Here is a 21,479-nt window from a genome sequence, read left to right on the forward strand (position 1 = left end):
GCTACTGTACGTCCAGCCGTGATTGTCAGGATCACCCTGTGCTGGATCGCAAACGTCAAACGGCGCCCCCTTCGCTACGTTCTTTTTGTTTCCAAGCATGCCTTGGCAACCACGTTTATTTAGGCAACCGCTGAAAATGTTGTTAGTTATCCGCTTTATTACGGTTACTAGCTGAAGCTAAGTCCGCTCGCCAGTGATTATTTCCTCGGCTCGATTTCGTGCAAAGTGGTTCAAGCGTATTTCTGTGAAATGCCATCGGAAGAGTGTAACGACGCGTGGCTGGAAACGTTCCGTGCTGCTGTACAGCATACGGAACGAACGGAACGGCAGCGAGCATTGAAGAGCTTCGGGCAAGACTTTACCCGCGACGCCATCATCGCCGAAGAATGTCCCAGAATATTCGACGATACGTACCTGTACATTCTCCGCTGCTATGGCGATCGGTTCGAGTCGGTGCGGACGCTTGCTGTGGCGGCAATGGACGCTCTGCTGGGTAAGCTTCCCCCGAACGATTACTATCTCGGCTGCATCGTGCCGGTGCTGGCAAAACGCATCGGCCAGGCCGAAACGATCGAAGACAGTGAGGAAGTGCGGTTGCAGCTGCTGGAGCAGCTGGAAACGCTGGTGGCAAAGTATAGCGATCCGGACGGAAGCCGCGGTGGTGATCCGCTGCTGAAAGTGTTGGACAGTGTGATTGACACACTGATCAAAAGCTTGCGCGATCCGTTTCCGGCAGCACAGAAAAAAAGCTGCGAAATCGTGATCGCCCTGGCGGAGGCCACGCCGAGTCTGCACTACCGTGCCGAAGCGCTGGTGGCGCCGACCAAATCGATTCTCACCCACCGACACTCGGCGAATCGTATTGCCGCGGTGGAAGCGCTGGGTGTCCTGTCGCTGCACATTCTCTCCAATGGTGACTGCGTGTCGGAAATCATTATGGCCGTGTCGCCGTTGCTTATGGACGATGTGCCCTTCGTAAGGCGTGCGTGCGGTCGGGTCGGGTGCCTGATGCTGCAGAAGCTGCGCGATCGGTACTCGTTCTTTCATCGCATCCTTCCGCTGGTGTTGAATTGGTAAGGATATGAAGCTTGCAAGACACTGTTATAGGAAAGTAATTGGAATTTGCTCTCTGTTTAGCTTGTGCGATGAAACGGTCGAGGTGCGTGAAGACATAGAAGCTGGTTGGAAGCAAGCAGGGGAGCTGTACTATCGTGAAAATGAGACTGAACTTTCCAAGGCTGCCTTGATCGAAACCGTCCCGAAAGGGTATCCCGTCGAACGGTACCGGCGACCTACGCTGGCCTGTCGGGCCATTGTGCAGCGTAGTCTGCGAGTGGTCAATTTGGTACTGCACGAAATGGAAGAGTGGAAGGAAAACATTCGTCTTCACGCTACGAAGCTGTTGAAGCAGATAGTGCTCCATGCCGAGCGGTCGTTTTCTACGCTTTTTCTCGAGGTGAACCCGGTGCTAGCGAAGGCGTGCATGGACGCTGAAAAAAGTATCGTCTCGGAGGTAAGATTAGGGTTTGTGATATCCGGTTGTACATATCGTCGGATTCGATCGTAAGGATCCGCTCATTCTTTGTTTCGCATTAGAAAGGAACCTGTTTCTTGTTCAGCGAGCTATCACATTTTCGTTCATGATATTTTCAACTGAAAATTAATCTTGCTGTAACCTTCACTCTAACTTTCATTTTCTAAAATTTATTGAGCACAATTATACGATAGTTAGTATTAATTGACGTTCATCAAAATTTAAACATTTTCATTTCCAAACTTGTTATTAAAGAATATTGTTATCAGAGACCATTGATTAATATTCGTCCTTTATCCATTATTTATCAGGCTCTCAGTGTGTGTGAGTTGATGGGCATTTTGCTTGACTACGATACCTGGAGTCAGCATATGTTGACCACGTTTCAAAATTACCCAACAATCGGACAGCTGCGCTGTATGCGTACACTGTTTGCTAGCTGCGTACAGGACGAGGCCAAATGCAAAGACGTACGAAAGTTTGCCACCCTGCTACTCGATCCGGACGTTTGTCATAACCACCGGGATGCCGTCTATCAGCGTGAGTTGCTGGAATTTTGCAGCATCCTTGCATCGAGCGGACAAAAGCAAGAGTCACTGACTGCAAGGCTGGAAGAAATAACGATCAGTGAATCGAACGACAGTACCGCTGGGGAGCAACAGACCCTTGAGCGCACCTTGTATACTGTCGCTTTAAAGGTGGTGGCCTTCTGCTATGGCTTAGAAGATCGAGCATCTGTTCGAGATTTGGGCATGACGGTGTTGGGACTGCTGGACAGTAACGTAGATCGCTTGCATCAGCACCATTTGGCAAGCGTATTGTGTAAAATTGAACACCTCGAGAGCGAAAATTCTGACGCAAGTACAAGCATTCTCCTTCTGTGCGGCATCGTTGCCGTTTGCGGATTTCAGGTAAGAAGGGATTGTGCTCTTTAAGAGAAAGCATTGTATTAATTGTGTATTGTATGTCGCTTTTCTAGGATTCCTATTTCACCATCCTGAACGAAACTCTACAGAAAGCTGTTGCACATGCGGCACCTGAGGGGAAGGTAAAACTTTTCAGTGCTATTTCCGTGGTAAGTGTACTTAATTTAGTTAGTTGTTTAGTACAGTTTTTTTTTTCATTTTTTACTAAATGTTAAAAATTTCCCTCGTTTAGGCAATGCTTTCTTGGAATGTTCATAACGCGCAACCAAAGGAAGATCAAATCGCTATGTTGAGAGCATTAACGGATGGTAAGTGGATAATAGTTTGATTGAATTGTTGCATCGGAGTGTAAATAATTTCTCATACTGTCTGTATCATGTAGCCGTAATCGCACCTCATCTGGTATGGTCGGCGGGAAGAAGTGCTGAGTCTGTGCGAGCAATGGCAACAGCTTGCTTTGCTTCCATGGCACAAGGGGTCGATACGAATGTGGTAAGGAGTTGTTGGAAATGCTGTATCGATATGCTTTTTTACTTATTCTGTGTTTTACCTTTTCCAGTATATGTCACTCCTGCCAACCTATCTGAACGTACTCTCTGGTCTAATTGATGATAATTGTATCGCTACACGTGCCTATAGTTTAAAAGCACTCGTGCGGCTTCAAGCTTTAAGTTTTGAATCGCTAAAGCTTATAGCGTTTCCGATCATGTCGCGATTAGATGACCCAAGCGGGGAGGTTCGTGAGTTGGCAGCGGTGTGCCTCGGACGGCTTCAATTAGATGTGGCTTTGTCGGAGGATGGGCAGCAAAACACTATCGAGCGTTGGCAGGACATTTTGCGACAAATTCTGTCAGTCATGTTTCTTCACTTGGAGCATCCTGAAACCAAGCTGCGCTGTGCCATTTTCGGTACGTATTTAAACGCCGTTGCTTTAATTTAGCTTATTTTTAGTCCTTCAGTAGATAAGTAGCGAGCAAACGTTTGATTTGCTATTGTATATTCCATAGATTCTTTGAAACGGTTGCATACTGACAATCGAGAATTGATCGAGCGTTTGGCTAGCGATGTGCCTTCTGGATGTTCATACAAAAAGGATCTCGAAACCATCACGTCCAGGACAAAAAGTACATGAAAACCAGTAAGGGTTGGGTATGTGTTGTAGAGGTGGGCATTTTTAGTTGACTTTCAAACACAACTTATCGTATACAAATGAAATGGCAACTGTTCTTTACGTTTGGAGGCAATAATTTTACAATTTGTTTGCGCTTAGACAATGTTTCTACAATCGCATTTCCTTATATTATTTATATTTATCTTCATGGCAAAAAGGATTTCGTTTTTTTTTGTAATTAGGTAATGCCTGGAGATCAATGTTCGGCCTTATTCAGCTTAGCAATGCTCGTTTCATGTTTTTGATGGATTCTTAAGGGCTTCTTAAATTTTTCCCAGAACAGTGCGCCACAGCGATTTGTTGAACTTTGGTTTTTGAGGTGTTAAGATAATAGTTTGATTTTTGGCTATCTAAAGGATTTGATCCAAAGGAATGATTTGATCAAACTCGATTATCGTTCGCGTAAAGTGAATACTGTTGGGTTGTTGGTTCAATGGTAATTAGTGTGGTCAATCTTTCAACACTTGAAACATTTGGACTCTTCCATGACCTCACGGATGTGGCACACCGACCAACCAATCTTCTGCATTCCTAAAATGAGGAAGCTTTGGAATTCTGTCAGCGATACGTTGATCCGTGCCCATTGGCTTCCGGCCGCGCGGCTTCTCTTCATTTTGATACGATCGCATTCAATTTCTATACTAAGCTGTGCTCTGACAGCATCAGCAACCTCCTCTGGGGGTAATTATCTCGTCGCGATGCATGATATCTATCATCCTCGATGGAGCCAACGTTCTGACAGACGCTTTTTCCGTGATGCCCTCTTAGACATTTGCTGCCAGTGCATTAGCAGTACTTCCCTGCTTTAGCTCCAGCAATATTCCACCGTTTTAGGCCCGTCGGACCTTTGTGAGAGAATCACACTGACTTAAGGGAGTCTGTCTGCTTCATCTCTTTCAGCAACTTTGCCAGTCGTTCCGAAGTGCAATCACCTATAAGAAGAGCTTCAGGCCGTTTCAGGCCGGCGCATCAGCACAATGATTCTAATTTTGCTGTAGGCTTATTACCATGTTGGGTTACTACTGGTATCTGGAGTTTGGGGCAACTGTCAGTGTTCCGTGAAAGTCCCTACGTTGTGATATTTTAACTGTTTTTACACGAAATAATCAATCGTTTGTTCTCTGTTGGAAAGTAAAGTTCACTTCTTTATTCACACCATTTATGCGTGCTTCGCTTTGCTTCGGCTCGTGACAAGTGCCTCAAAAGGGCGGTCCCCCTTTCACAGATATCGATCGTGTACGTACTTTGGTACTACTTCGGTATCATTACTACCGTACTTTACCACGAATTTACTTCAACTAACGGGCCTTAAGACAGTGCGTATCCTATTTGAGTAATTTTAGTATCTGTGTGCGGTTTTTAATTACTCCTAATCGATTAACTTATCTAATACAAATCATGTAAATATATTTGTTACGCGCACTCCGCTTAACGGTAGTGGCTAACACAAAAAAATGTCTAAGGACAGATGTGTGCATTGTCCTCCCGCCCGGGCCAAAGTGACAGGTGAAACTTATTTTAAGGGAGCATCGTACCGCTTTCCGACGAAGTACGCTTTGGCAATTAATTTTAGTTATTTATGTAAGATAGTGACGACGAAGACGGGAGCGGTATGGAAGGAAGGCGACCAATACTCGAACACTAGAGAACAATGCTCGACACAACCGTATCACGACGACCGAAAACCGACCGAGGGGTGGAGGAGGTGGACCGAATGAGGGAGACCGTTGACACAGACTTCTATCTTTTCTGACGGTGTTGCTTTATTGAGTTCTGATCAACGACTGACTGCTCAGCCCAAGTTCTCTTCTTTATAACATTATTCCGATTCGCATCAGGCAATACCATTTTGCAACTATTCTTACATTTATATGTATCTATATATTTTTATTTTTTATATTGCTCTGGCGGCGACACTTTGTGTTACGCGTTTTGTACACTGAATGGTACACGATTATTCGCGAGCGCACACACACTCACTGTGTGTCGCTTGTGAAGCGCTACGTAACGCGAATGAGTTTGAGAAAAACGCGCACAGAACACACACTTTGTGTTACGCGTTTTGTACACTGAGTGGTACACGATTATTCGCGAGCACACACACACACACACTGTGTGTCGCTTGTACCTTAATGGGCGGCTAGGAGGCCCTGAGTGGGCTTGATGGGCGGATAGGAAGATAGTGGTGGTGGAGGCACCATTTTCCTTCCGTGTGGTGATGTTTTAGGACGACGTTGCGTCGCCTGTTGCTGAATCGTACGAAAACGCGCCCTTTGAGGACACTCCGGATCGTTTGCTTTGTGATTTCCATCACAATTCGCACATTTCGGTACTGTTGGGTGGACCACAGTGCAATCCGCGACGTTGTGGTTTTGAGCGCAGTTTAAGCATCGTTGACGCATGCCGCAGTGCCGCGAGCCGTGGGCAAAGCCCATGCACCGTAAACATTGGGTCACACCTCGTCGTCCACCTCGGAATGCCTCCCAATGAACACGGATAGATAGGCGGGCACGAATTTCTTTTAGGGCAGCCTGCGTTGTGGTACCCTTCTTGAGATGAACGAGGTATAGACAGCTTCCACTATCTCCGTTTCCCTTGTGACGTCGTTTGATGCGGTAGACTGCATCTACTTGGAGTTTTTCGGCTTCTAGGGCATCTCGAATGTCCTTCTCGTCGGATAGGGGTAGCCCTCGCACTACCACTTTGAACGGACGATCTCGGGGCAGATCATGAGTATAAAGCTCACAATCGGCAGTTTGCAGGAACGTGAGAATGGCCTTGTAGTCTTCTTCATTTCGCGTCCAACCTTTTGTGCCTACACCAACTATTTAATACTCAACCTTTGCGATGTGGGTAAGCATTTTTTGCAACTCTTGGAAGTTCTTATTACGATGGGTGGTAGCTGGTGGGAAGACAGTCCGTCGCTTTCTAGGTTCCACACAGATGAAACCATCATTATCTTCCATTTCATTCTCTGCATCGGTGTTTTCACCATCAATTTTGGCGCGTTTGTCCGGCGCGTGTTTCGCCGAATTAACGCCTTCATCGGAGATGGTTGGGCTGGTAGCTTCTCTCTTCTTCTTCGTCATAGCACGCTTTTCGTTTGCTTTTCACTTGATCGCACGATACACAGAACACGTATGTGAAGTTAGCTGTGATATGGGAAGTGAATAAGGACACCGGAAAATAGAATTCTACACGATTTATTTGCACTCGTTTTGTAGTTCACATTTAACCGCTCCCGTATCGTTCCCCAAACTAACTCCTCGTCCCTAAAGCGCGCACCGCTTTTATAGCTTCTGCCCATCTTCCCTCTCGCTCCGCATTACCCGCCGTAACCGCGTTATCCTTCCTAGTTCATTCTCGCACGCTCTCTTTATTCTTCCGTCGCTCGCGCACATTGCGTCGCTCGCGCACATTGCGTCGCTCGCGCACGCTTCTTTACTCTTCCCCATTTCACACGTATGTACGCGACGATGGTCATAAGCGAACTCGAATGAACTTTTTGTTGCGCACAAACTGGGGCACAACGTTACACTTGGAACACACGGTGGCCACAGAATGCACACCATTTTTTAAGATATTTAGGGGGTCGATTTAGTTCGGATTAATCTTGTCCCTAATTTTATGTCGCGAACGCGTTGGGTTTCGTGAGTAGGTAATAATGAATTTTATTTTACACTATCTTAGGAACGGTTGCGCACGTTCGTTCGAGAGGGGTTCGCGTTGAGGAATTTTACGATCGCGGAGCGAAGGAAGAGGTCTGTTCGCTTTCGAGGTTGGGTTGCAAGAGAGAGAATGTGCTCGCTGACAGCAGGAAGTGTAGCGCTGGACACGCGGCGCACGTCACTTTGACACATTCGTGTGTCTGGTGAGTGCGCTCCACGGAGATCCGTGTCTTTGTCCCTGGGTGTCACGATCGCTCACGATTCTAACGCCAGATGGCGGTCTGGTCGCTACAGATACTTTAATCCTGGTTGTCGGCACCAAAATGTTTGGTACGGAACCCTACGTTGTGATTGTTTTTTTAGATGTTCTTAAGAACTATAGCGGCGGCGCTGGCACCGTAGCGGTGGCAGCGCGGCGCATCTCCGCTAACAGCTGCGACGGTTTTCGGTCCCCGAGGTTCATTTCGGCGAGCAGGCGGTGCAAGCGGCTTCGTTGCGACTATTCAAAATGTTCAATTATTGCACGTTTCGCTACCTCGTAACGTTCCGTCGAAGCGTACTGTCGAATGTTCTCTAACAGGTGACGAAGCTCCGGAAGAACACGAAGCGGTATGCGCGTTTTCAAGATGTTGAAACGGCGAATGTGTTGGTTCACGGTAATATTCCACGCGTCGAACCAATTTTCCAAGGCGAAGAAAAAGGTGTGAATGTCGGTGGTGTACATCTCCGGTGGTTTCAACTGCATGGCATTCAACGTGTCGATCTGTGATTCGAACTGTACGGTTGTAGCCTCGCACGCGGACGGCCTTCGTATGCTCGGGGTATTCGGGACGGGCGGTGTTGGCGCGTGAGTCGACTTGGATTCACTCGCGGCTGGATCGGCTCTCAGGGTCACGCCATCGGGAGTCGATACGTCGCGGACTGGTGGAATGTGCAACATCCTTACGACTAAGGTTAGTTTAAAAGGGTGGATTTTACCTTAATGGGGGTGGGAGCAACCAAGTCCAGCTGAGGTTGGCTAGGTCGGTCCTTCGGCGAAGAAAAATTCGCACACGCGGTCGAATGTGTTGGGACTAGTCGGTCGTTGGCTGCATTCGAGAGGAAACTTTTCCGCTGGGACCGGTCGCTCCGTCGGGGAAAAAGTGTTCCTGTACGGTGTTCCTCACTGGCTGGCACCTTCGGTGTCGATTGGAACTCACGTTCGATCTGTATGCGCGGAGGGGTTTTTTTCTGCTGGCCAATCGTGGTGCCTCTTTCGTGGTCGGCAGCTCCTCGATGACGGGGGGAACGGTCCGGCCGTGGCACAAGGAAACACGTTTTTCCTGGATGGACACGGTGTTCGTCGGGGTCACCAGTTTTAGTGGTTAACTTCGTAAACGTCAATTGGAGTCGACATAGGCCCATGCAGCAGACAGCGCTAAAGGGCCATTACACGTTTGTAATACCTATGCAGCGATGATCTCGTTCTACTGTAATCCGCGTAGGCTTTTTATTTTATTTTTTTCAACCGTCTTAAAGATGCATTAGACCAATCGGGGCCAGACTTTCGTTGAGCAACAGGAACGCAGGAATTAATCGCTGAGCGCATAAAAAACGCTAAAGAAATCGGTGGCTTCGTCGATAGTGGAAAAGCTGGAGCAGTCAAAATTGCGGTCAAACGACACAATAAGAGAATTCATACGTTCCACATTCATACGGATAGTTGTACGGGATAATAGATCATCATATCCAATGAAGGATGATGAAAGTTCTCACTGAGAAGTGGAATACTACAGTGTGTTACGTATGGGAGGGAGTTCTCTAGAGCCGAAGTACCATTCGCAGAGTGTAGAGGTGTGATTGAGTCGCACAAAATATTGGTTGCGGCAAGGTTTGCGAAGACCAGATCCAATTGACGCTCAGATTGATTTGCAATACCACTCAACTGAAATAAACCGGTACTATGCAACCCATCAACGAAATCGGTATTAGCCACGGAATTGCATAAAGGTGCATAATGCATGACAGCATAACATGGAGAGCAATCGGTGGCTTCTGATGTATGTATGTATGAATTCGCAAAGGTCTTCTTCTTCGATATCGATAGACTGCGCGAGTTTTTGCATCGAATAAATGAATTCAAGCGCTGATTCGTCTTTCCTTTTCTTCCGCGAAGCCAATTGCCGATAGACATCACTCGCTCTTACTACTGTTGCAAATTCGGCTAATAACGCGCGCTTCAGCGCAGCATAAGTGGTAACTCCGCGCAATGTAGCAAGAAAGCTCTTGGCCACACCGGTCAGTTTCTTCCGACACTTAATAAACTTATGCTAATCAGACCAGCGCGCTAAACTAGAGATTTCCTCAAACTCTACAAACCAAGCGGTAAGGTCTCTAGAACCATCTGCGCTGTATGCTTCTATCCCTTCTTCAACGTCACGGAAAAAGTAGGGCGACGAAGTTTCTACCACCGGCTCAAGTTTTGGTATGGCTGTTGCACTCTGTCCAGGTGCAACTTCCCCAAACACCGCATCCTGATACCGTTCCGCCGAGGACACGTCGAGTTCGGCTTGAACCTCTTGGTTCTCCACAAGCGAACGTGCCATTTCTTCTTTTGTTCCCGTGATCGGTAATCCCTTTTCTTGGCAACGTTTTATTAAGCCACAGCGTGTAAATTCTTTTACCAATATCGCAATACGCACTTCTTCCGTCATTGTCACACGTGTACTTATTATTCACACTTGCACCTGAATATCGCGTTCGCACTCAATTATTCGTGATATTGTGGCACACGCTTTCTATACGTATTCACCATATACTTCCGCACACAGCAGTTTTCTTATCTGTGCTTGCATCAAACCACGATGCTCACAGCATAACGTTTTGCACACAGCGTTTTATGTTTCGCACTCAGCGTATCGCACTCAGCATTAATTCTTTCACACACAGGAAAGACACAACGTTTTATGTTTCGCACTCAGCGTATCGCAATCAGCAGTTTTACTTGCACACAGCGTTTTCACATCGCACTCAGCGTCAATGCTTTCACACACAGAAAAGCCTCTTCATTAGCGTCGCGATCAGCACTTCAATCCTCGAATTCACAATCAATCCTGATAACGTAATCCTCATTCCAAAATCAATCTCATCAACGTATTCCTCATTCCACACTCAATCTCAATCCCGGACGAGCCCCCAAATGTAAAGAATGAAAACACGAGGAAACTAATGTACGTTTTTACAGTTCTTTATTTAGACGTGTGAAATACAACAAACCGATCGCGAATGACCACTCCGCACGCGCTCCCGTTTTTATAGTTATCCTATTATCTCCTATCTCGCTCACTCATCTCTTCGTTTCTCTTTCTCCTGATGTCCTTCGTCATCGCTCGCTTCGTTCCTCTTACGTTCGTCCTATCTCCTTCTAGAAACTTACATGTATTAGTCAGTTTCCATCTGATATCAGGTTTATTGAAATCTCCGAATACGTATAATAAATCGCTCTCTTTAATGCGGCTTGAAATTTCACGTACACTATCATGTAAAAATATTGGAATGTAAACAACGCCGATGTAAACAGAGACACCTGGCAGCAATGTTTTGATCCAAAGTTGTTCCAGTATGGTATTAGGCGATGCGATTTCACATGTCGGTATTGAAGAGGAACATGCAATTAAAACACCCCCACCGCGTGAGAGGGCACTGTTGGAAAGATTCCTATCGCACCTGTAAATATGATAATGATCGTCAGTGAGGAGCGAAGAAGGTATGGACTGAGTAAGCCAAGTCTCAGTGAGAATGATAAAATCATATTCTGATTCTGATAGCGAAGATTTGTAGTTTTCGTTCGTAGACCACGTACATTTTGGTAGTAGATAGAGAGACTGGGATGAGCTGAGCGAGGTGCATCGCCGGATGCAGTGCAAGATTGCTATTCATCCGACGGGCCAGCGTCAGCAGATTCATCAATCCGTTTAGCGTTTCCGCGCTTCGGTCTTTTTTTAGGCGCGGCTAAGCATTCCGGAGGCGACCTGGTAGGTGTGGTAGTGACAAGCATTCGCTCATTAAGGTCCTGTTGTGGTTCGGTTGTAAACAAAGCTGCATCTGTGGTGGTCATATCATATGAAGTCGCAACAGGCTGCGCAGGCGGATCTGTATTGGCAGTTGATATTGGAGTGCTCAATCCAAACCGTGGGAGAGGATTACGATAAGTGTCTGTAGGGAGAGTGACAGGGTGATCGAGTGTAGGTTTATTTATTTATTATAGAGTATCGAGCCTCCATGGCCTACATACACAATTAAAACTAATGTCTTATAAACTATGTGTTCCTAAAATTAGACGTAATGCAATCTCGAATGACGCTAGTACATTTCGGTACACTAAAGGACAGGTCTACAAAATTTGAAAATAAATTAAAATTCTTGGACATTAATAACAACGGATCCCTAGCACAGAAAAGACGATAGCGAAAGTCAGTTATTAAAAATTGTCGAGTTCTTAAAGGTCTAGTAGGGACATACAAATTTACATGACTTAGCAATAGAGGTGCATCGATTCTTCCAGTTAATAGTTTGAACATAAAAATTCCTTGGGCAACCATTCTTCTCTTTTCCAAAGTTTCAAGCCCTAACAACTGACACCTCGTATGATAAGCTGGTAGCACGTCGTTATGTCTCCACGGAAGCCGCTTAATAGCTACCCGTGTAAATTTTCGCTGGATCCTCTCAAGCCTCTCAATTCTAGTGACTTGCTCCGGAAACCAAGCAACTGAAGCGTACTCAATCAAAGGACGAACAAGGCAACAGTAAAGTGATTTTAAACAGAGAGGGTCATGAAACATTTTGCTACTTCTAATTATGTGTCCAAGAGTCCTGTTAGCCCTAGCAATTACGTCGTCAAATTGTTTGTCTAAAACAAGTTTCGTGTCTAATATAATGCCTAAGTCCCTAACAGTTTCAGATCGAGGCAATAAAGTGTCAGAAAGAATATAATTAAAACATAATGGAGTTCTCGCACGAGTAAACGAAATGACCGAGCACTTACTAACATTGAGTGACAAACAGTTTAAGGAACACCAAAGGTTAAAAACAGAAAGAAAGCCTTGTAATCGGAGACAGTCAATAGAACTACGCACAGGAAAGTACATTTTAAGGTCATCTGCGTACAGTAGCACCGGGCAGTCAGGTATAGCGTAAACAATGTCATTAATAAAGAGATTAAATAATAGAGGCCCTAAAATGCTGCCTTGAGGAACACCAGAGACCCTGCTAAATTCACTAGAGATGCAATCTCCAATCTTAATACGTACTGAACGACGCGACAGATACGAATTCAGCCACCTAACTATGCTGATATGAAAACCAAGTTTTAAAAGTTTGCTAGTCAAGGTATGGATATTGACGCTATCGAAAGCAGAGTGAAAATCAGTGTAAACAGTATCTACTTGGAACCCTTTGTCTAGCTGCTTGTAAGTAAAATGCAAGAACTGCACTAGGTTTGTGACGGTGGAGCGTCCAGGTAGGAAGCCATGTTGCAAAGGTGTAAATATGTTAATAGCACCATGCATTATATGTTTATGGACTAATAATTCGAACAGCTTACTGGGAGCACATAGCATCGAAATAGCTCGATAATTTGAGATGGAAGTTCTGTCGCCTTTTTTGTAAACGGGAAATATCCATGACTTTTTCCATAGGTCAGGGAAGAAACCAGTGCGAAGTGAATTATTAAAAATGGATGCTAGTGGTGAAGCCAATTCATCGATGCATGATACGATAACTATTCCCGGAATGTTATCGGGTCCAGAGGCTAAGGAGGGTTTCAGCTTTGAAGCCATTGAACGAACATCATCGATAGTAAAAGAAGGCAATAAAATGTCAACGGAGTCTTGTGCCACGAAACGTAACGCTTCCTCTACCTTCTGGTTTTGTTCGGGAAAGCTCGTGCAGCTACGCGCAAACAGCTCAGCAAAACCATTACATATTTCTCGCGTGTCAGTAAACAATCGACCATCAAGTGTCATGCATGATGGGAGGGAAGTACGTTTCATCTTACGGTCCATAAAGTTCCAAAATGATTTTGGACATGCCCGAATGGATATCTGGACACGGCGAATGTAATTAGCATACAATTTTCGGTTATGAAACTTGAAGATTCTTGCAGCCTCCAGAAAATTGCTTCTATCGGCTTCATTGCGTGTACGACTGAATATACGATACGCAGAACGACGCATTCTTTCTAACCTTTTAAGGTATCTAGTGCACCATGGTTGAGAATTTGTAAATATTCGTTTAGGTACGAATTGCTCAATAATGTCTGACACTGCTGACGTAAGGTATTCAGAAGCAGCTTCTACATCCATGTTTCGAAGTCCAGTCCAATCAGTGTCCCTCAACGCTTGCTTTATGCTAACAAAATCAGCTCTGGCAAAATTATAAGCAGATACAGCACCAGGCAAGACTATGCCGGAATTATCGTCTGAACTCGTCTGAAGGTTGAAGCATCGAATTTGTATCGGCGGCTGCGAGAGCATTAGTGTTAATATTATTGGTCCGGCGTAGAGTGACTGGTATGCCCACCTTAAATGAGACAAATGAGAGTGTACTGGTGTCAGCGCCAAATTTCGTCAGACGGTGAACGAACACATCCCGCTTGTCAAGTGCTAGACATACTTGCACCATGTGTGAGATTTGCTCAGTAGTGACCGATGGGGCAAAACGTGTAAAGAATAGCCACATTCGCATGTCAGTGTGTGGAATGATATCCAATGAACCCGAGTCAAGCGGCGATCCGGATCCTCTAAGTTGTGGTGATAGCGGCTTAATAGGTGGTGGCATAGTAGTGTTGGACGACGATCCGCTCGCACTTACACTAAGTGAAGCGGCCAAGGATGTAAGCTGTTGTGGCGATGTAATATTGTTGACCTCTGAAGTAAACAATCCTGGATTCGATGATGCTGGTTTGCGATGAATGGGTTGATGTGACGGCAAATCAGTGGCGATGTTCGACGAAAACGTTATTTATTTATTTATTTATTTATTTAAATCAAAGTTATCGGGCAGTATGCCTAAATAACTTAATGCTTACAGAGTACAAGTTTAAAGTATGGCCCTAGAACTAACTTGAATATGCTGACGCAGCTGACTATATATGCTGGCGCAGCGGATTGATTGAAATTTGCTGATAACCCTAACCTATTATACACATCAATCATTTTGAGCAGTGGATCATTGGCACCAAGACCAGTCGATCTAAAAGGGCTTCTTAGTAGCTCTCTCCCCGAACAGAATAAAAAAGTCATTCTTATATTTCTCTCTCGTTAAGTGCAATGAATTACAGAATGCATTTATGGTGTCCATGTTGGCTGATTGAGCAGGAGGCAAATAAAATGATCCGATGATTAGCGAAACTTTAAGAACTTTTACTCGAACCCAAAGGCATTCAATTGTAGATGTGTTTGTCGAGCACAGAGAGGAAGATCGTAACGTAATTTGCATTGATCGTAACGAGGACACCACCACCTCTACATTTGTTACTGTTTGCTGCAGAACGATCCGTACGGAATGTATTAAAGCGGTTGTTATCAAACAAAAGCTCAGATGGAAAGCTGTCATCTAGCCACGTTTCCGTAAGAACGATAACATCCCAGTCGGCGATTGCAGTATTAGCAAAACATTCAGAGGTTTTAGTACGTAAGCCTCTCACGTTTTGATAAAAGATATTGAATGTGTTTAATACTGGCTCCGTAGGTAAAGTTGAATGACTTAATGTTGGCTTAAAAAAGTCGAACCGGAGGAATTATTTTGAGTCATGTGAGTTTCAGGTGAGTTTGCATTTTTAAGATGATGGCTCGGTGATGGACTATGTTGTGTTGTGTGTGTTGGTGGGATCACATTTATGCAGTTGACATCATTATGCATAAAATTAGTAGTTGAGAAACTTCTGGCAGTTGAATTGTTTGAAGCAGGAAAGCTAGATACCGGGAGTGTTGGTGTGAATTGTTTCTGTGTACGTTGGTGAAATTCAAACTGGCGGTAAACAAATCCGCATGGCCAAGTTGAAGGAGAGAAAGCGAGCTCGCCAAACTCCGATGGAATGCCGATCTTAAAGGACACATACTTTAGTGAGCTTGTAACGCGACCTCTTGGTATGACACACTTCACCGAACATTCAGTGCATTTTAACCTTCCTAGAATGAACATTTTCATGTTCTCCTCAGTTACAGTGGGTGCAATCCTAGTTACAAACATCCAAACTTTTGGCTCAGGTGCAGGAATGAATTGTATGGTGTCTGTGTTGATGTGATCATTGGCAGTGCCGGTGTGAAGAATTGCTTGTGTTGGATTAATGTGTTCATTATCCGAGAGCATACGCGATTGAGAGTGTGGTAGTGAGTTCTGTTTGACGAGAGTTGGTGTTGGTGACATAGGAGTATCGGTGGATGTGTGGAATGTTTTATCGGTGAGAGAGATGGTACTCACAGTCGGAGCGATTTTCTCACGCTCTTGCGGCATCACTCTATTTGGATCCAGCTGAGATATCCTTTGATCAAGCTCACTCCGTATTGCATTTTTCAACTCATCTTTCAGTGTATTCATCAAGCACGAAATTGATGAGAAAAAATCTGATCTCGAGTCACGGCATTTCTCGCACATCCAGCAGAGACCACGATTGCGTGCCACCTCCTTAACACAAGTGGCGGCAAGTTTAATGCTATCCGAATGAAAGGCAGAATTGCACTTCGAAAAAGGAAGATTGCCAATACAAACAACCGGATCTTTGTTGATAGTAGTAGAGCAGATTGCACAGTCCATTATGAGAGAGAGTATCGATCACTTAGGTGAGCAGTGAGCGTGAACGGAGAGGACACTGATTGATGAGCTGGTGCGAATTACTCTCTGAGTGTATTAAGCAGGGTCAATAACACTGAACCGCAGTCGCCGATGAAACAGAAATCACGTAGAAATACAATTCAGGTACGCGTTCTCGTAGAAATTCTCGTACGATGCAGGAACAAAATGCTTCAACACAGCAACACAGCAAAACTTGCGACAGGAACAGCTTCACAAACTCAAAAACGAACGATTTCAAACCAAAATCACACCAAAAACAGACAGTACACAGGAGCAACGCAGAAACACGTCCAAACGCTTCAGTGGCCAACTCTCTCTCAAGTTATGTTGCAATGTTGCAATGTTGTTATGTTGCAATGTTTTGTTGTATTAACTTAACCATGATGCTGGCGTCTGTCCGGTTGGGGCATCTGAAGCTGCCTGTGTAGTGGGGTTCAACCATTTCCCCACGGCAATCTAGACACGCCATAGCATTTCCACACTCTCGGATCTTGTGACCTTCTTGACCACATTTAATGCAGAACTTGCTTCGATCTTGGCCTGTGCATTCGAAACCCTTGTGGCCCACTTTCCAGCATTTGAAACATTTCACCTGGACTGTAGCCTCTCTCAGGCTGCATACGCACCAACCAACTTTCAGCTTTCCTGGATTGAGGACACGGTCTTTCGCCGACAGAGGCACTCTGAATGTTGCTTTTTGCGTGTCTTTTGTCCTTCCATCTCGGACTTTAATTTCCTTGTGGTCAATGTCGATCGCCAGCTGTTGCTTGAGGGCTTCAGCGATCTCCTCAGCAACGGTTATTTCGTCTAGGTGGGCGATTTCGATCATCACCGTGGGCACAAGTGATCTGACTCTCGCCTTGCCTTTCAAGGCATTTTTGATGCCTGCTTCTACCTGCACCGCTTCTTTACCGCTCTTCAATACCAGCAGCATGTCGCCATTCTGCGTTCTCCGCACCTTTGCAACCTGGTCGCCGACATCTTTGAGTGCTTCGTCGTGGGTGAGCTTTTGAGCACTTTCGCCAGATCGATGTCTTGGCACTTCTCGATGACCACTGCTTCGGGTCTAACTTGTGGTCTCTTTTTCTTCTTCTTGGGTTTCTTGTTTTGACCCCCGCTGCTCTTCGGAGTCTCTCTCTACGCGGATCTTGGACGCGCATTGTTGTCTTGTTTACGAGCCTCTTTTGGGACTCGACCTCTTCGTGTTTGTGGCACAAAGGGAGCATCTTCTGCCAACTCGCTTGGTTGTGCCGTTTGCACTTCGATTTCCTGGGTATTCTTCTGCTTGAGTTGTTTCTTCAACTCGCTCATTTCCTTAACCATAAACTCAATCATTTGAGCGATCATGCCATCACGCAGATCTTCAATCGCCAGATTGTTAGCGTAATGCTTGAACCTCTCGAGTTGGGTTTTATGCGAGACTTTCTTGGGTACTACATCCTCCTCCGCCTTTGAGGCTTTCTTGTAGCTCTTTTTGCGCTTCGATATCAACTCATCAATGAGTCGCTCGTGCTCTTCATCCTCAACATTCTTCTTGGACTTTGGTTTTCTCACTTCCTATTGGGTCCAAACTTCAATCCGCTATCTTTGTTCGTCACTATAGTCCCCTTGTTGATGCCCCGTGAATGGCTTTGGATCAGGTAGCTCCACGCGAGGGTTGGCTCACTACCATTAAGCCTTTTAATTCGTGAACCTCTTTCTTAAGGGCAAACACCTCACTATTCTCGTCGCTTGACTCTTGTTTAACGCTACATGTATTCACCATCGCCCCTTTTGATGCTTCCCATATTTTGTCCGCAATAGGTAGAATCTCTTTTAGGTTAGTTTTCCCTAGTGAAATCATGGCTATTGCAATTGACTTTGGTAGTCGACCTAACCATAAACGAAAAATCAACTTATCTGAAATGTCACTGGATGATTCTGCAAGCTGCACGAGACGACGATGAAACTCCGACCGACTGCAATCTCCCATCTCAGCGTTGTAGAGAAGTTTCGAGATCTGCTGCTCCTCACTAATCGATAAGCGCGTCAGCAAAGCTTCCTTCAAATACGTATACCGGTTGTGCGCAGGAGGATTCTGGAAGATGTCGATCACTTTCTCCAGCCTCTCGAGCGGCATGGCGGTGAGAAGATTAGCATACTTGGTGTGCTCGGTTTTGGTTCCCGCGTTTTCAAACTGAGCCTCTGCTTGAATAAACCATGTACTTGGTGAGTTGGTCCAAAATGGTGGCAGCTTCACAGCACTGATCTCGATCTCATCCCGAATGTTCTGCGGTGCGGTAGGTGGCGGCACGAGGCTCGTCATCGCGGATTGAGGTGTCGTCGATGGAGTTGCGAAATGTACCTCTTCTTGAGCCGCATGATCTACCGACGCGTTCGTCCCGTCTCCAAGTTGTGGTTGGTTTGTAGCCATGTTTCTGTTCAGATCCTTTTATACCGCAAAGGAATAACGTTACGAACGAAACCCGGACGAATGTGATTCTCTTGATGGTGTGTGTAATATTTGCTGCAAGATGGTGCGTGTGTATGTGGACGCCTTGATGATGACGAGACTTGAAGAAACGTTTCTGTCACCAGACGTGTGCTGTGTGTTGGTGTGTGTCGTTGTGGGGTGAGCGTAACCGGATGACGTGTAATCCAAAAAGGATTCTAGAAATGAATCCTGTTTTTTTTTCACTAGAACACGCACGCAGTGTTTTTTTTTTCGCATTTTTGAACACGCTTCAACACACGCCCGATCGCGATACAACGTACGCTTTTATTCGCGCTTTTACTACACATGCACGGTCACGTCGCTCACGTTAATCAGAAGGCTGGCGTACTATACGAAACAAATCGCCACGTTGAATGAATCGTAGATTCAGTGTTCTTAACAAAGAGTGTGCGATTCTGTGATCTCTCTTGATCACGTCGGGGTCACCAATAAACTGTAACACAACTGTGAACCTTTATTTCACTTTAAATTCCGCGACGATACACACAGTAAGCCGAGCCAGAACCTTCTGCCTTGCTCCGGCCGATCGCGGCTTTTTATATCCTCCTTGACCCATGCGTGAAAGAGAAGAAATGTTCTCATCCTTGTTCCTAACGAAAGTTCCAGAACCGTTCCCTGTCTCTAAATCTCGCAAACCGTTCACAGTCTCTACAGGACTAGTCGGTCGTTGGCTGCATTCGAAAGGAAACTTCGGCTGGGACCGGTCGCTCCGTCGGTGAAAAAGTGTTCCTGTACGGTGTTCCTCACTAGCTGGCACATTCGGTGTCGATTGGAACTCACGTGGGTTCGATGTGTATGCGCGGAGCGTTTTTTTCGCTGGCCAATCGTGGTGCCTCTTTCGTGGTCGGCAGCTCCTCGATGACGGGGGGAACGTTTCCGTCGGTCCGAACCGTGGTACAAGGAAACACGTTTTTCCTGAAACCTGTTTTTGGTCCCTAATTTTAAGTCGCGAACGCATTTAATGTCGTGAGTACATAACAACGAATTTATTTAAATCGATTTTTCGGGATGCGTTAGAATCAGACGGCTTAGCTAATATGGGTGGTAGTTTATCAGCGAGAACGAGGATCTCGGGAAGCAAATCGCTCTTGATAGCCAATCTAAGAGAAGAGAGAGATGAATCAATTGAGGTGAGAATATCTGTTTTCACCAACTCGAGTAGTGTTGCTATCTCACAAGTGAGAAGCGATTTTGTGCCATTGCGAAACTCTTTACATGTTTTGCACAATCACAATAACTGATTATTTCGACCAAGTTCACGAGTAGAATCACGGGATAAACCAGTACAATGAGTATGATGCTTGGAACCACAAACACCGGCGCATGACACTGAATTGTCACTATCGGTGGGTGCTTTGCTGGTTGAGAACTGCATAATGATGACACAGCACAAACTGATGAGCGTCAGGAGCAGGAACAAAGCCAATCTTTATCTCGGCAAACTGTCGAAAATAACAGGAGACAGGTGCAAGAACTCCAGTGCAACTTAACAGCAATCCAAGGCACTCACCAACCAGTGCAAAAAACTCAGCAGCATCAATGTTGCAAATGATGCAAATGTTGCAATTCAGGAATAAACACGGCATTATAGTACCAAAAATCGGGAGCACGAGCAAACCATTCGGTTTGACAGTCAATCGCTCTCTGAAAATGTCATCGGTTCCCTGTTATTTTGTATGGTGGCAAAATGTGGGAACCATTCGCTAAAGTCGCGGACACGCGTCTCTTGTTGCACACTGCAGCTGCAGTCTGATTTAGCATTAGCTATTGCAGTACGATGCCGTGCGTGTGCGTATCGAAACTAGACATGTCTAGACGGTGTGGAATGTTCGTCACAGTAGTGTATGCACCCATATACTAACACACTCACATACTAACACACTAGCGGACACACTATGCGCACATACAGTTGTGGTAGCGGAATTGATGGCGGTGCTAATGAGTATAATCTACCTTTCAATGCAATCCTACTAGCGCGCACTCTCCCATACAGAAACTTTTTCTTTTTTACTTTCTACACCTTTAAACCAGGTTCTAAACGCAGCGGCATCGCACACTGTCATTAATCCACTGATCTCTCGGTGAATCGAATTACCAATAAACGATCATCTAATTCCTATAATTATGGAACAGGAAATGTAAAATTATTGCCAGCAAATAGGAACAGATGTTTGAAATGCCATTAAAACTATCGAAATCAAACGCAAATTGTACTATGAATGAATAAAAATGCTAAGATTGCTAACTAGTTGCGTAGACTGCGCATTTTTATATCATTGAAATGAAATGCATCCGAACGATTGTCGAAAGTACGAAACGGTTTCTCAGCCATGTTTAGTACCGGTAATTGCCATTCGTTAAAGCCAAACAAATGTTCCAATAATTGCGAATCCGGCATTGGGACTGGAAACTGGCTATAAAGATAGTGATGGGTAAGTATATTTGTAGTTTTTCTTTGACAGTCACTTTTGCTAATAATATATTAAACGAAAAATAGATGAATATAATAGATTTTTTTTTATCTGAAAGCCAAATATTTCACACAACAGAGTGCTTTTTAATAGAACTATCATCTAATGTATTGAATATATGAGCAGTCAATGATGAACAATCTTTTTTTAGTGTAGCACGATTGTGATTCTTTTTAATTTATTGTGATAAACTATCACTAAATTCCTGGCTGTGACAGCCGTTACAGCCGTTACGCCAATCAATTTACTATTGTTTATTCAAAAATCATCAATTCATTCCAATCAGTTCATTTTAAAGTTCATTTTGCTATCCTAATTTACTCCTACGAGTTCATTTCTAACTAACCTGAATACATTTCGAAATTCGAATATCGAACTAATAA

The 21,479-nt window shown here is 45.0% G+C and overlaps 1 protein-coding gene across 4 annotated transcripts; it reads left to right on the top strand.

The window, feature by feature from the left end:
- The first annotated feature begins 89 nt into the window (after positions 1 to 89).
- LOC120903524 (dynein assembly factor 5, axonemal) lies at positions 90 to 20,881 on the top strand. Of its 4 annotated transcripts, XR_005739612.1 has the most exons (10): positions 90 to 1,073; positions 1,138 to 1,513; positions 1,846 to 2,445; positions 2,514 to 2,609; positions 2,693 to 2,768; positions 2,843 to 2,952; positions 3,020 to 3,368; positions 3,468 to 3,598; positions 4,532 to 11,526; positions 13,773 to 20,881. XR_005739612.1 is itself a non-coding variant. In XM_040313018.1 (9 exons), the coding sequence occupies exons 1-8, from the start codon at positions 250 to 252 to the stop codon at positions 3,590 to 3,592; spliced, it is 2,556 nt and encodes an 851-aa protein (XP_040168952.1). In that variant the 5' UTR covers positions 90 to 249; the 3' UTR covers positions 3,593 to 3,609; positions 20,657 to 20,881. The 4 variants fall into 4 exon arrangements, 3 of the variants coding, with proteins under 3 accessions (XP_040168952.1, XP_040168961.1, XP_040168945.1); XM_040313018.1 differs by lacking the exon at positions 4,532 to 11,526 and having other exon boundaries at positions 3,468 to 3,609; positions 20,657 to 20,881; XM_040313027.1 differs by lacking the exon at positions 4,532 to 11,526 and having other exon boundaries at positions 20,657 to 20,881.
- Positions 20,882 to 21,479: the final 598 nt, after the last annotated feature.

The sequence above is a fragment of the Anopheles arabiensis genome, chromosome 2, assembly GCF_016920715.1.
Source record: "Anopheles arabiensis isolate DONGOLA chromosome 2, AaraD3, whole genome shotgun sequence".
Lineage (NCBI taxonomy): Eukaryota > Metazoa > Arthropoda > Insecta > Diptera > Culicidae > Anopheles > Anopheles arabiensis.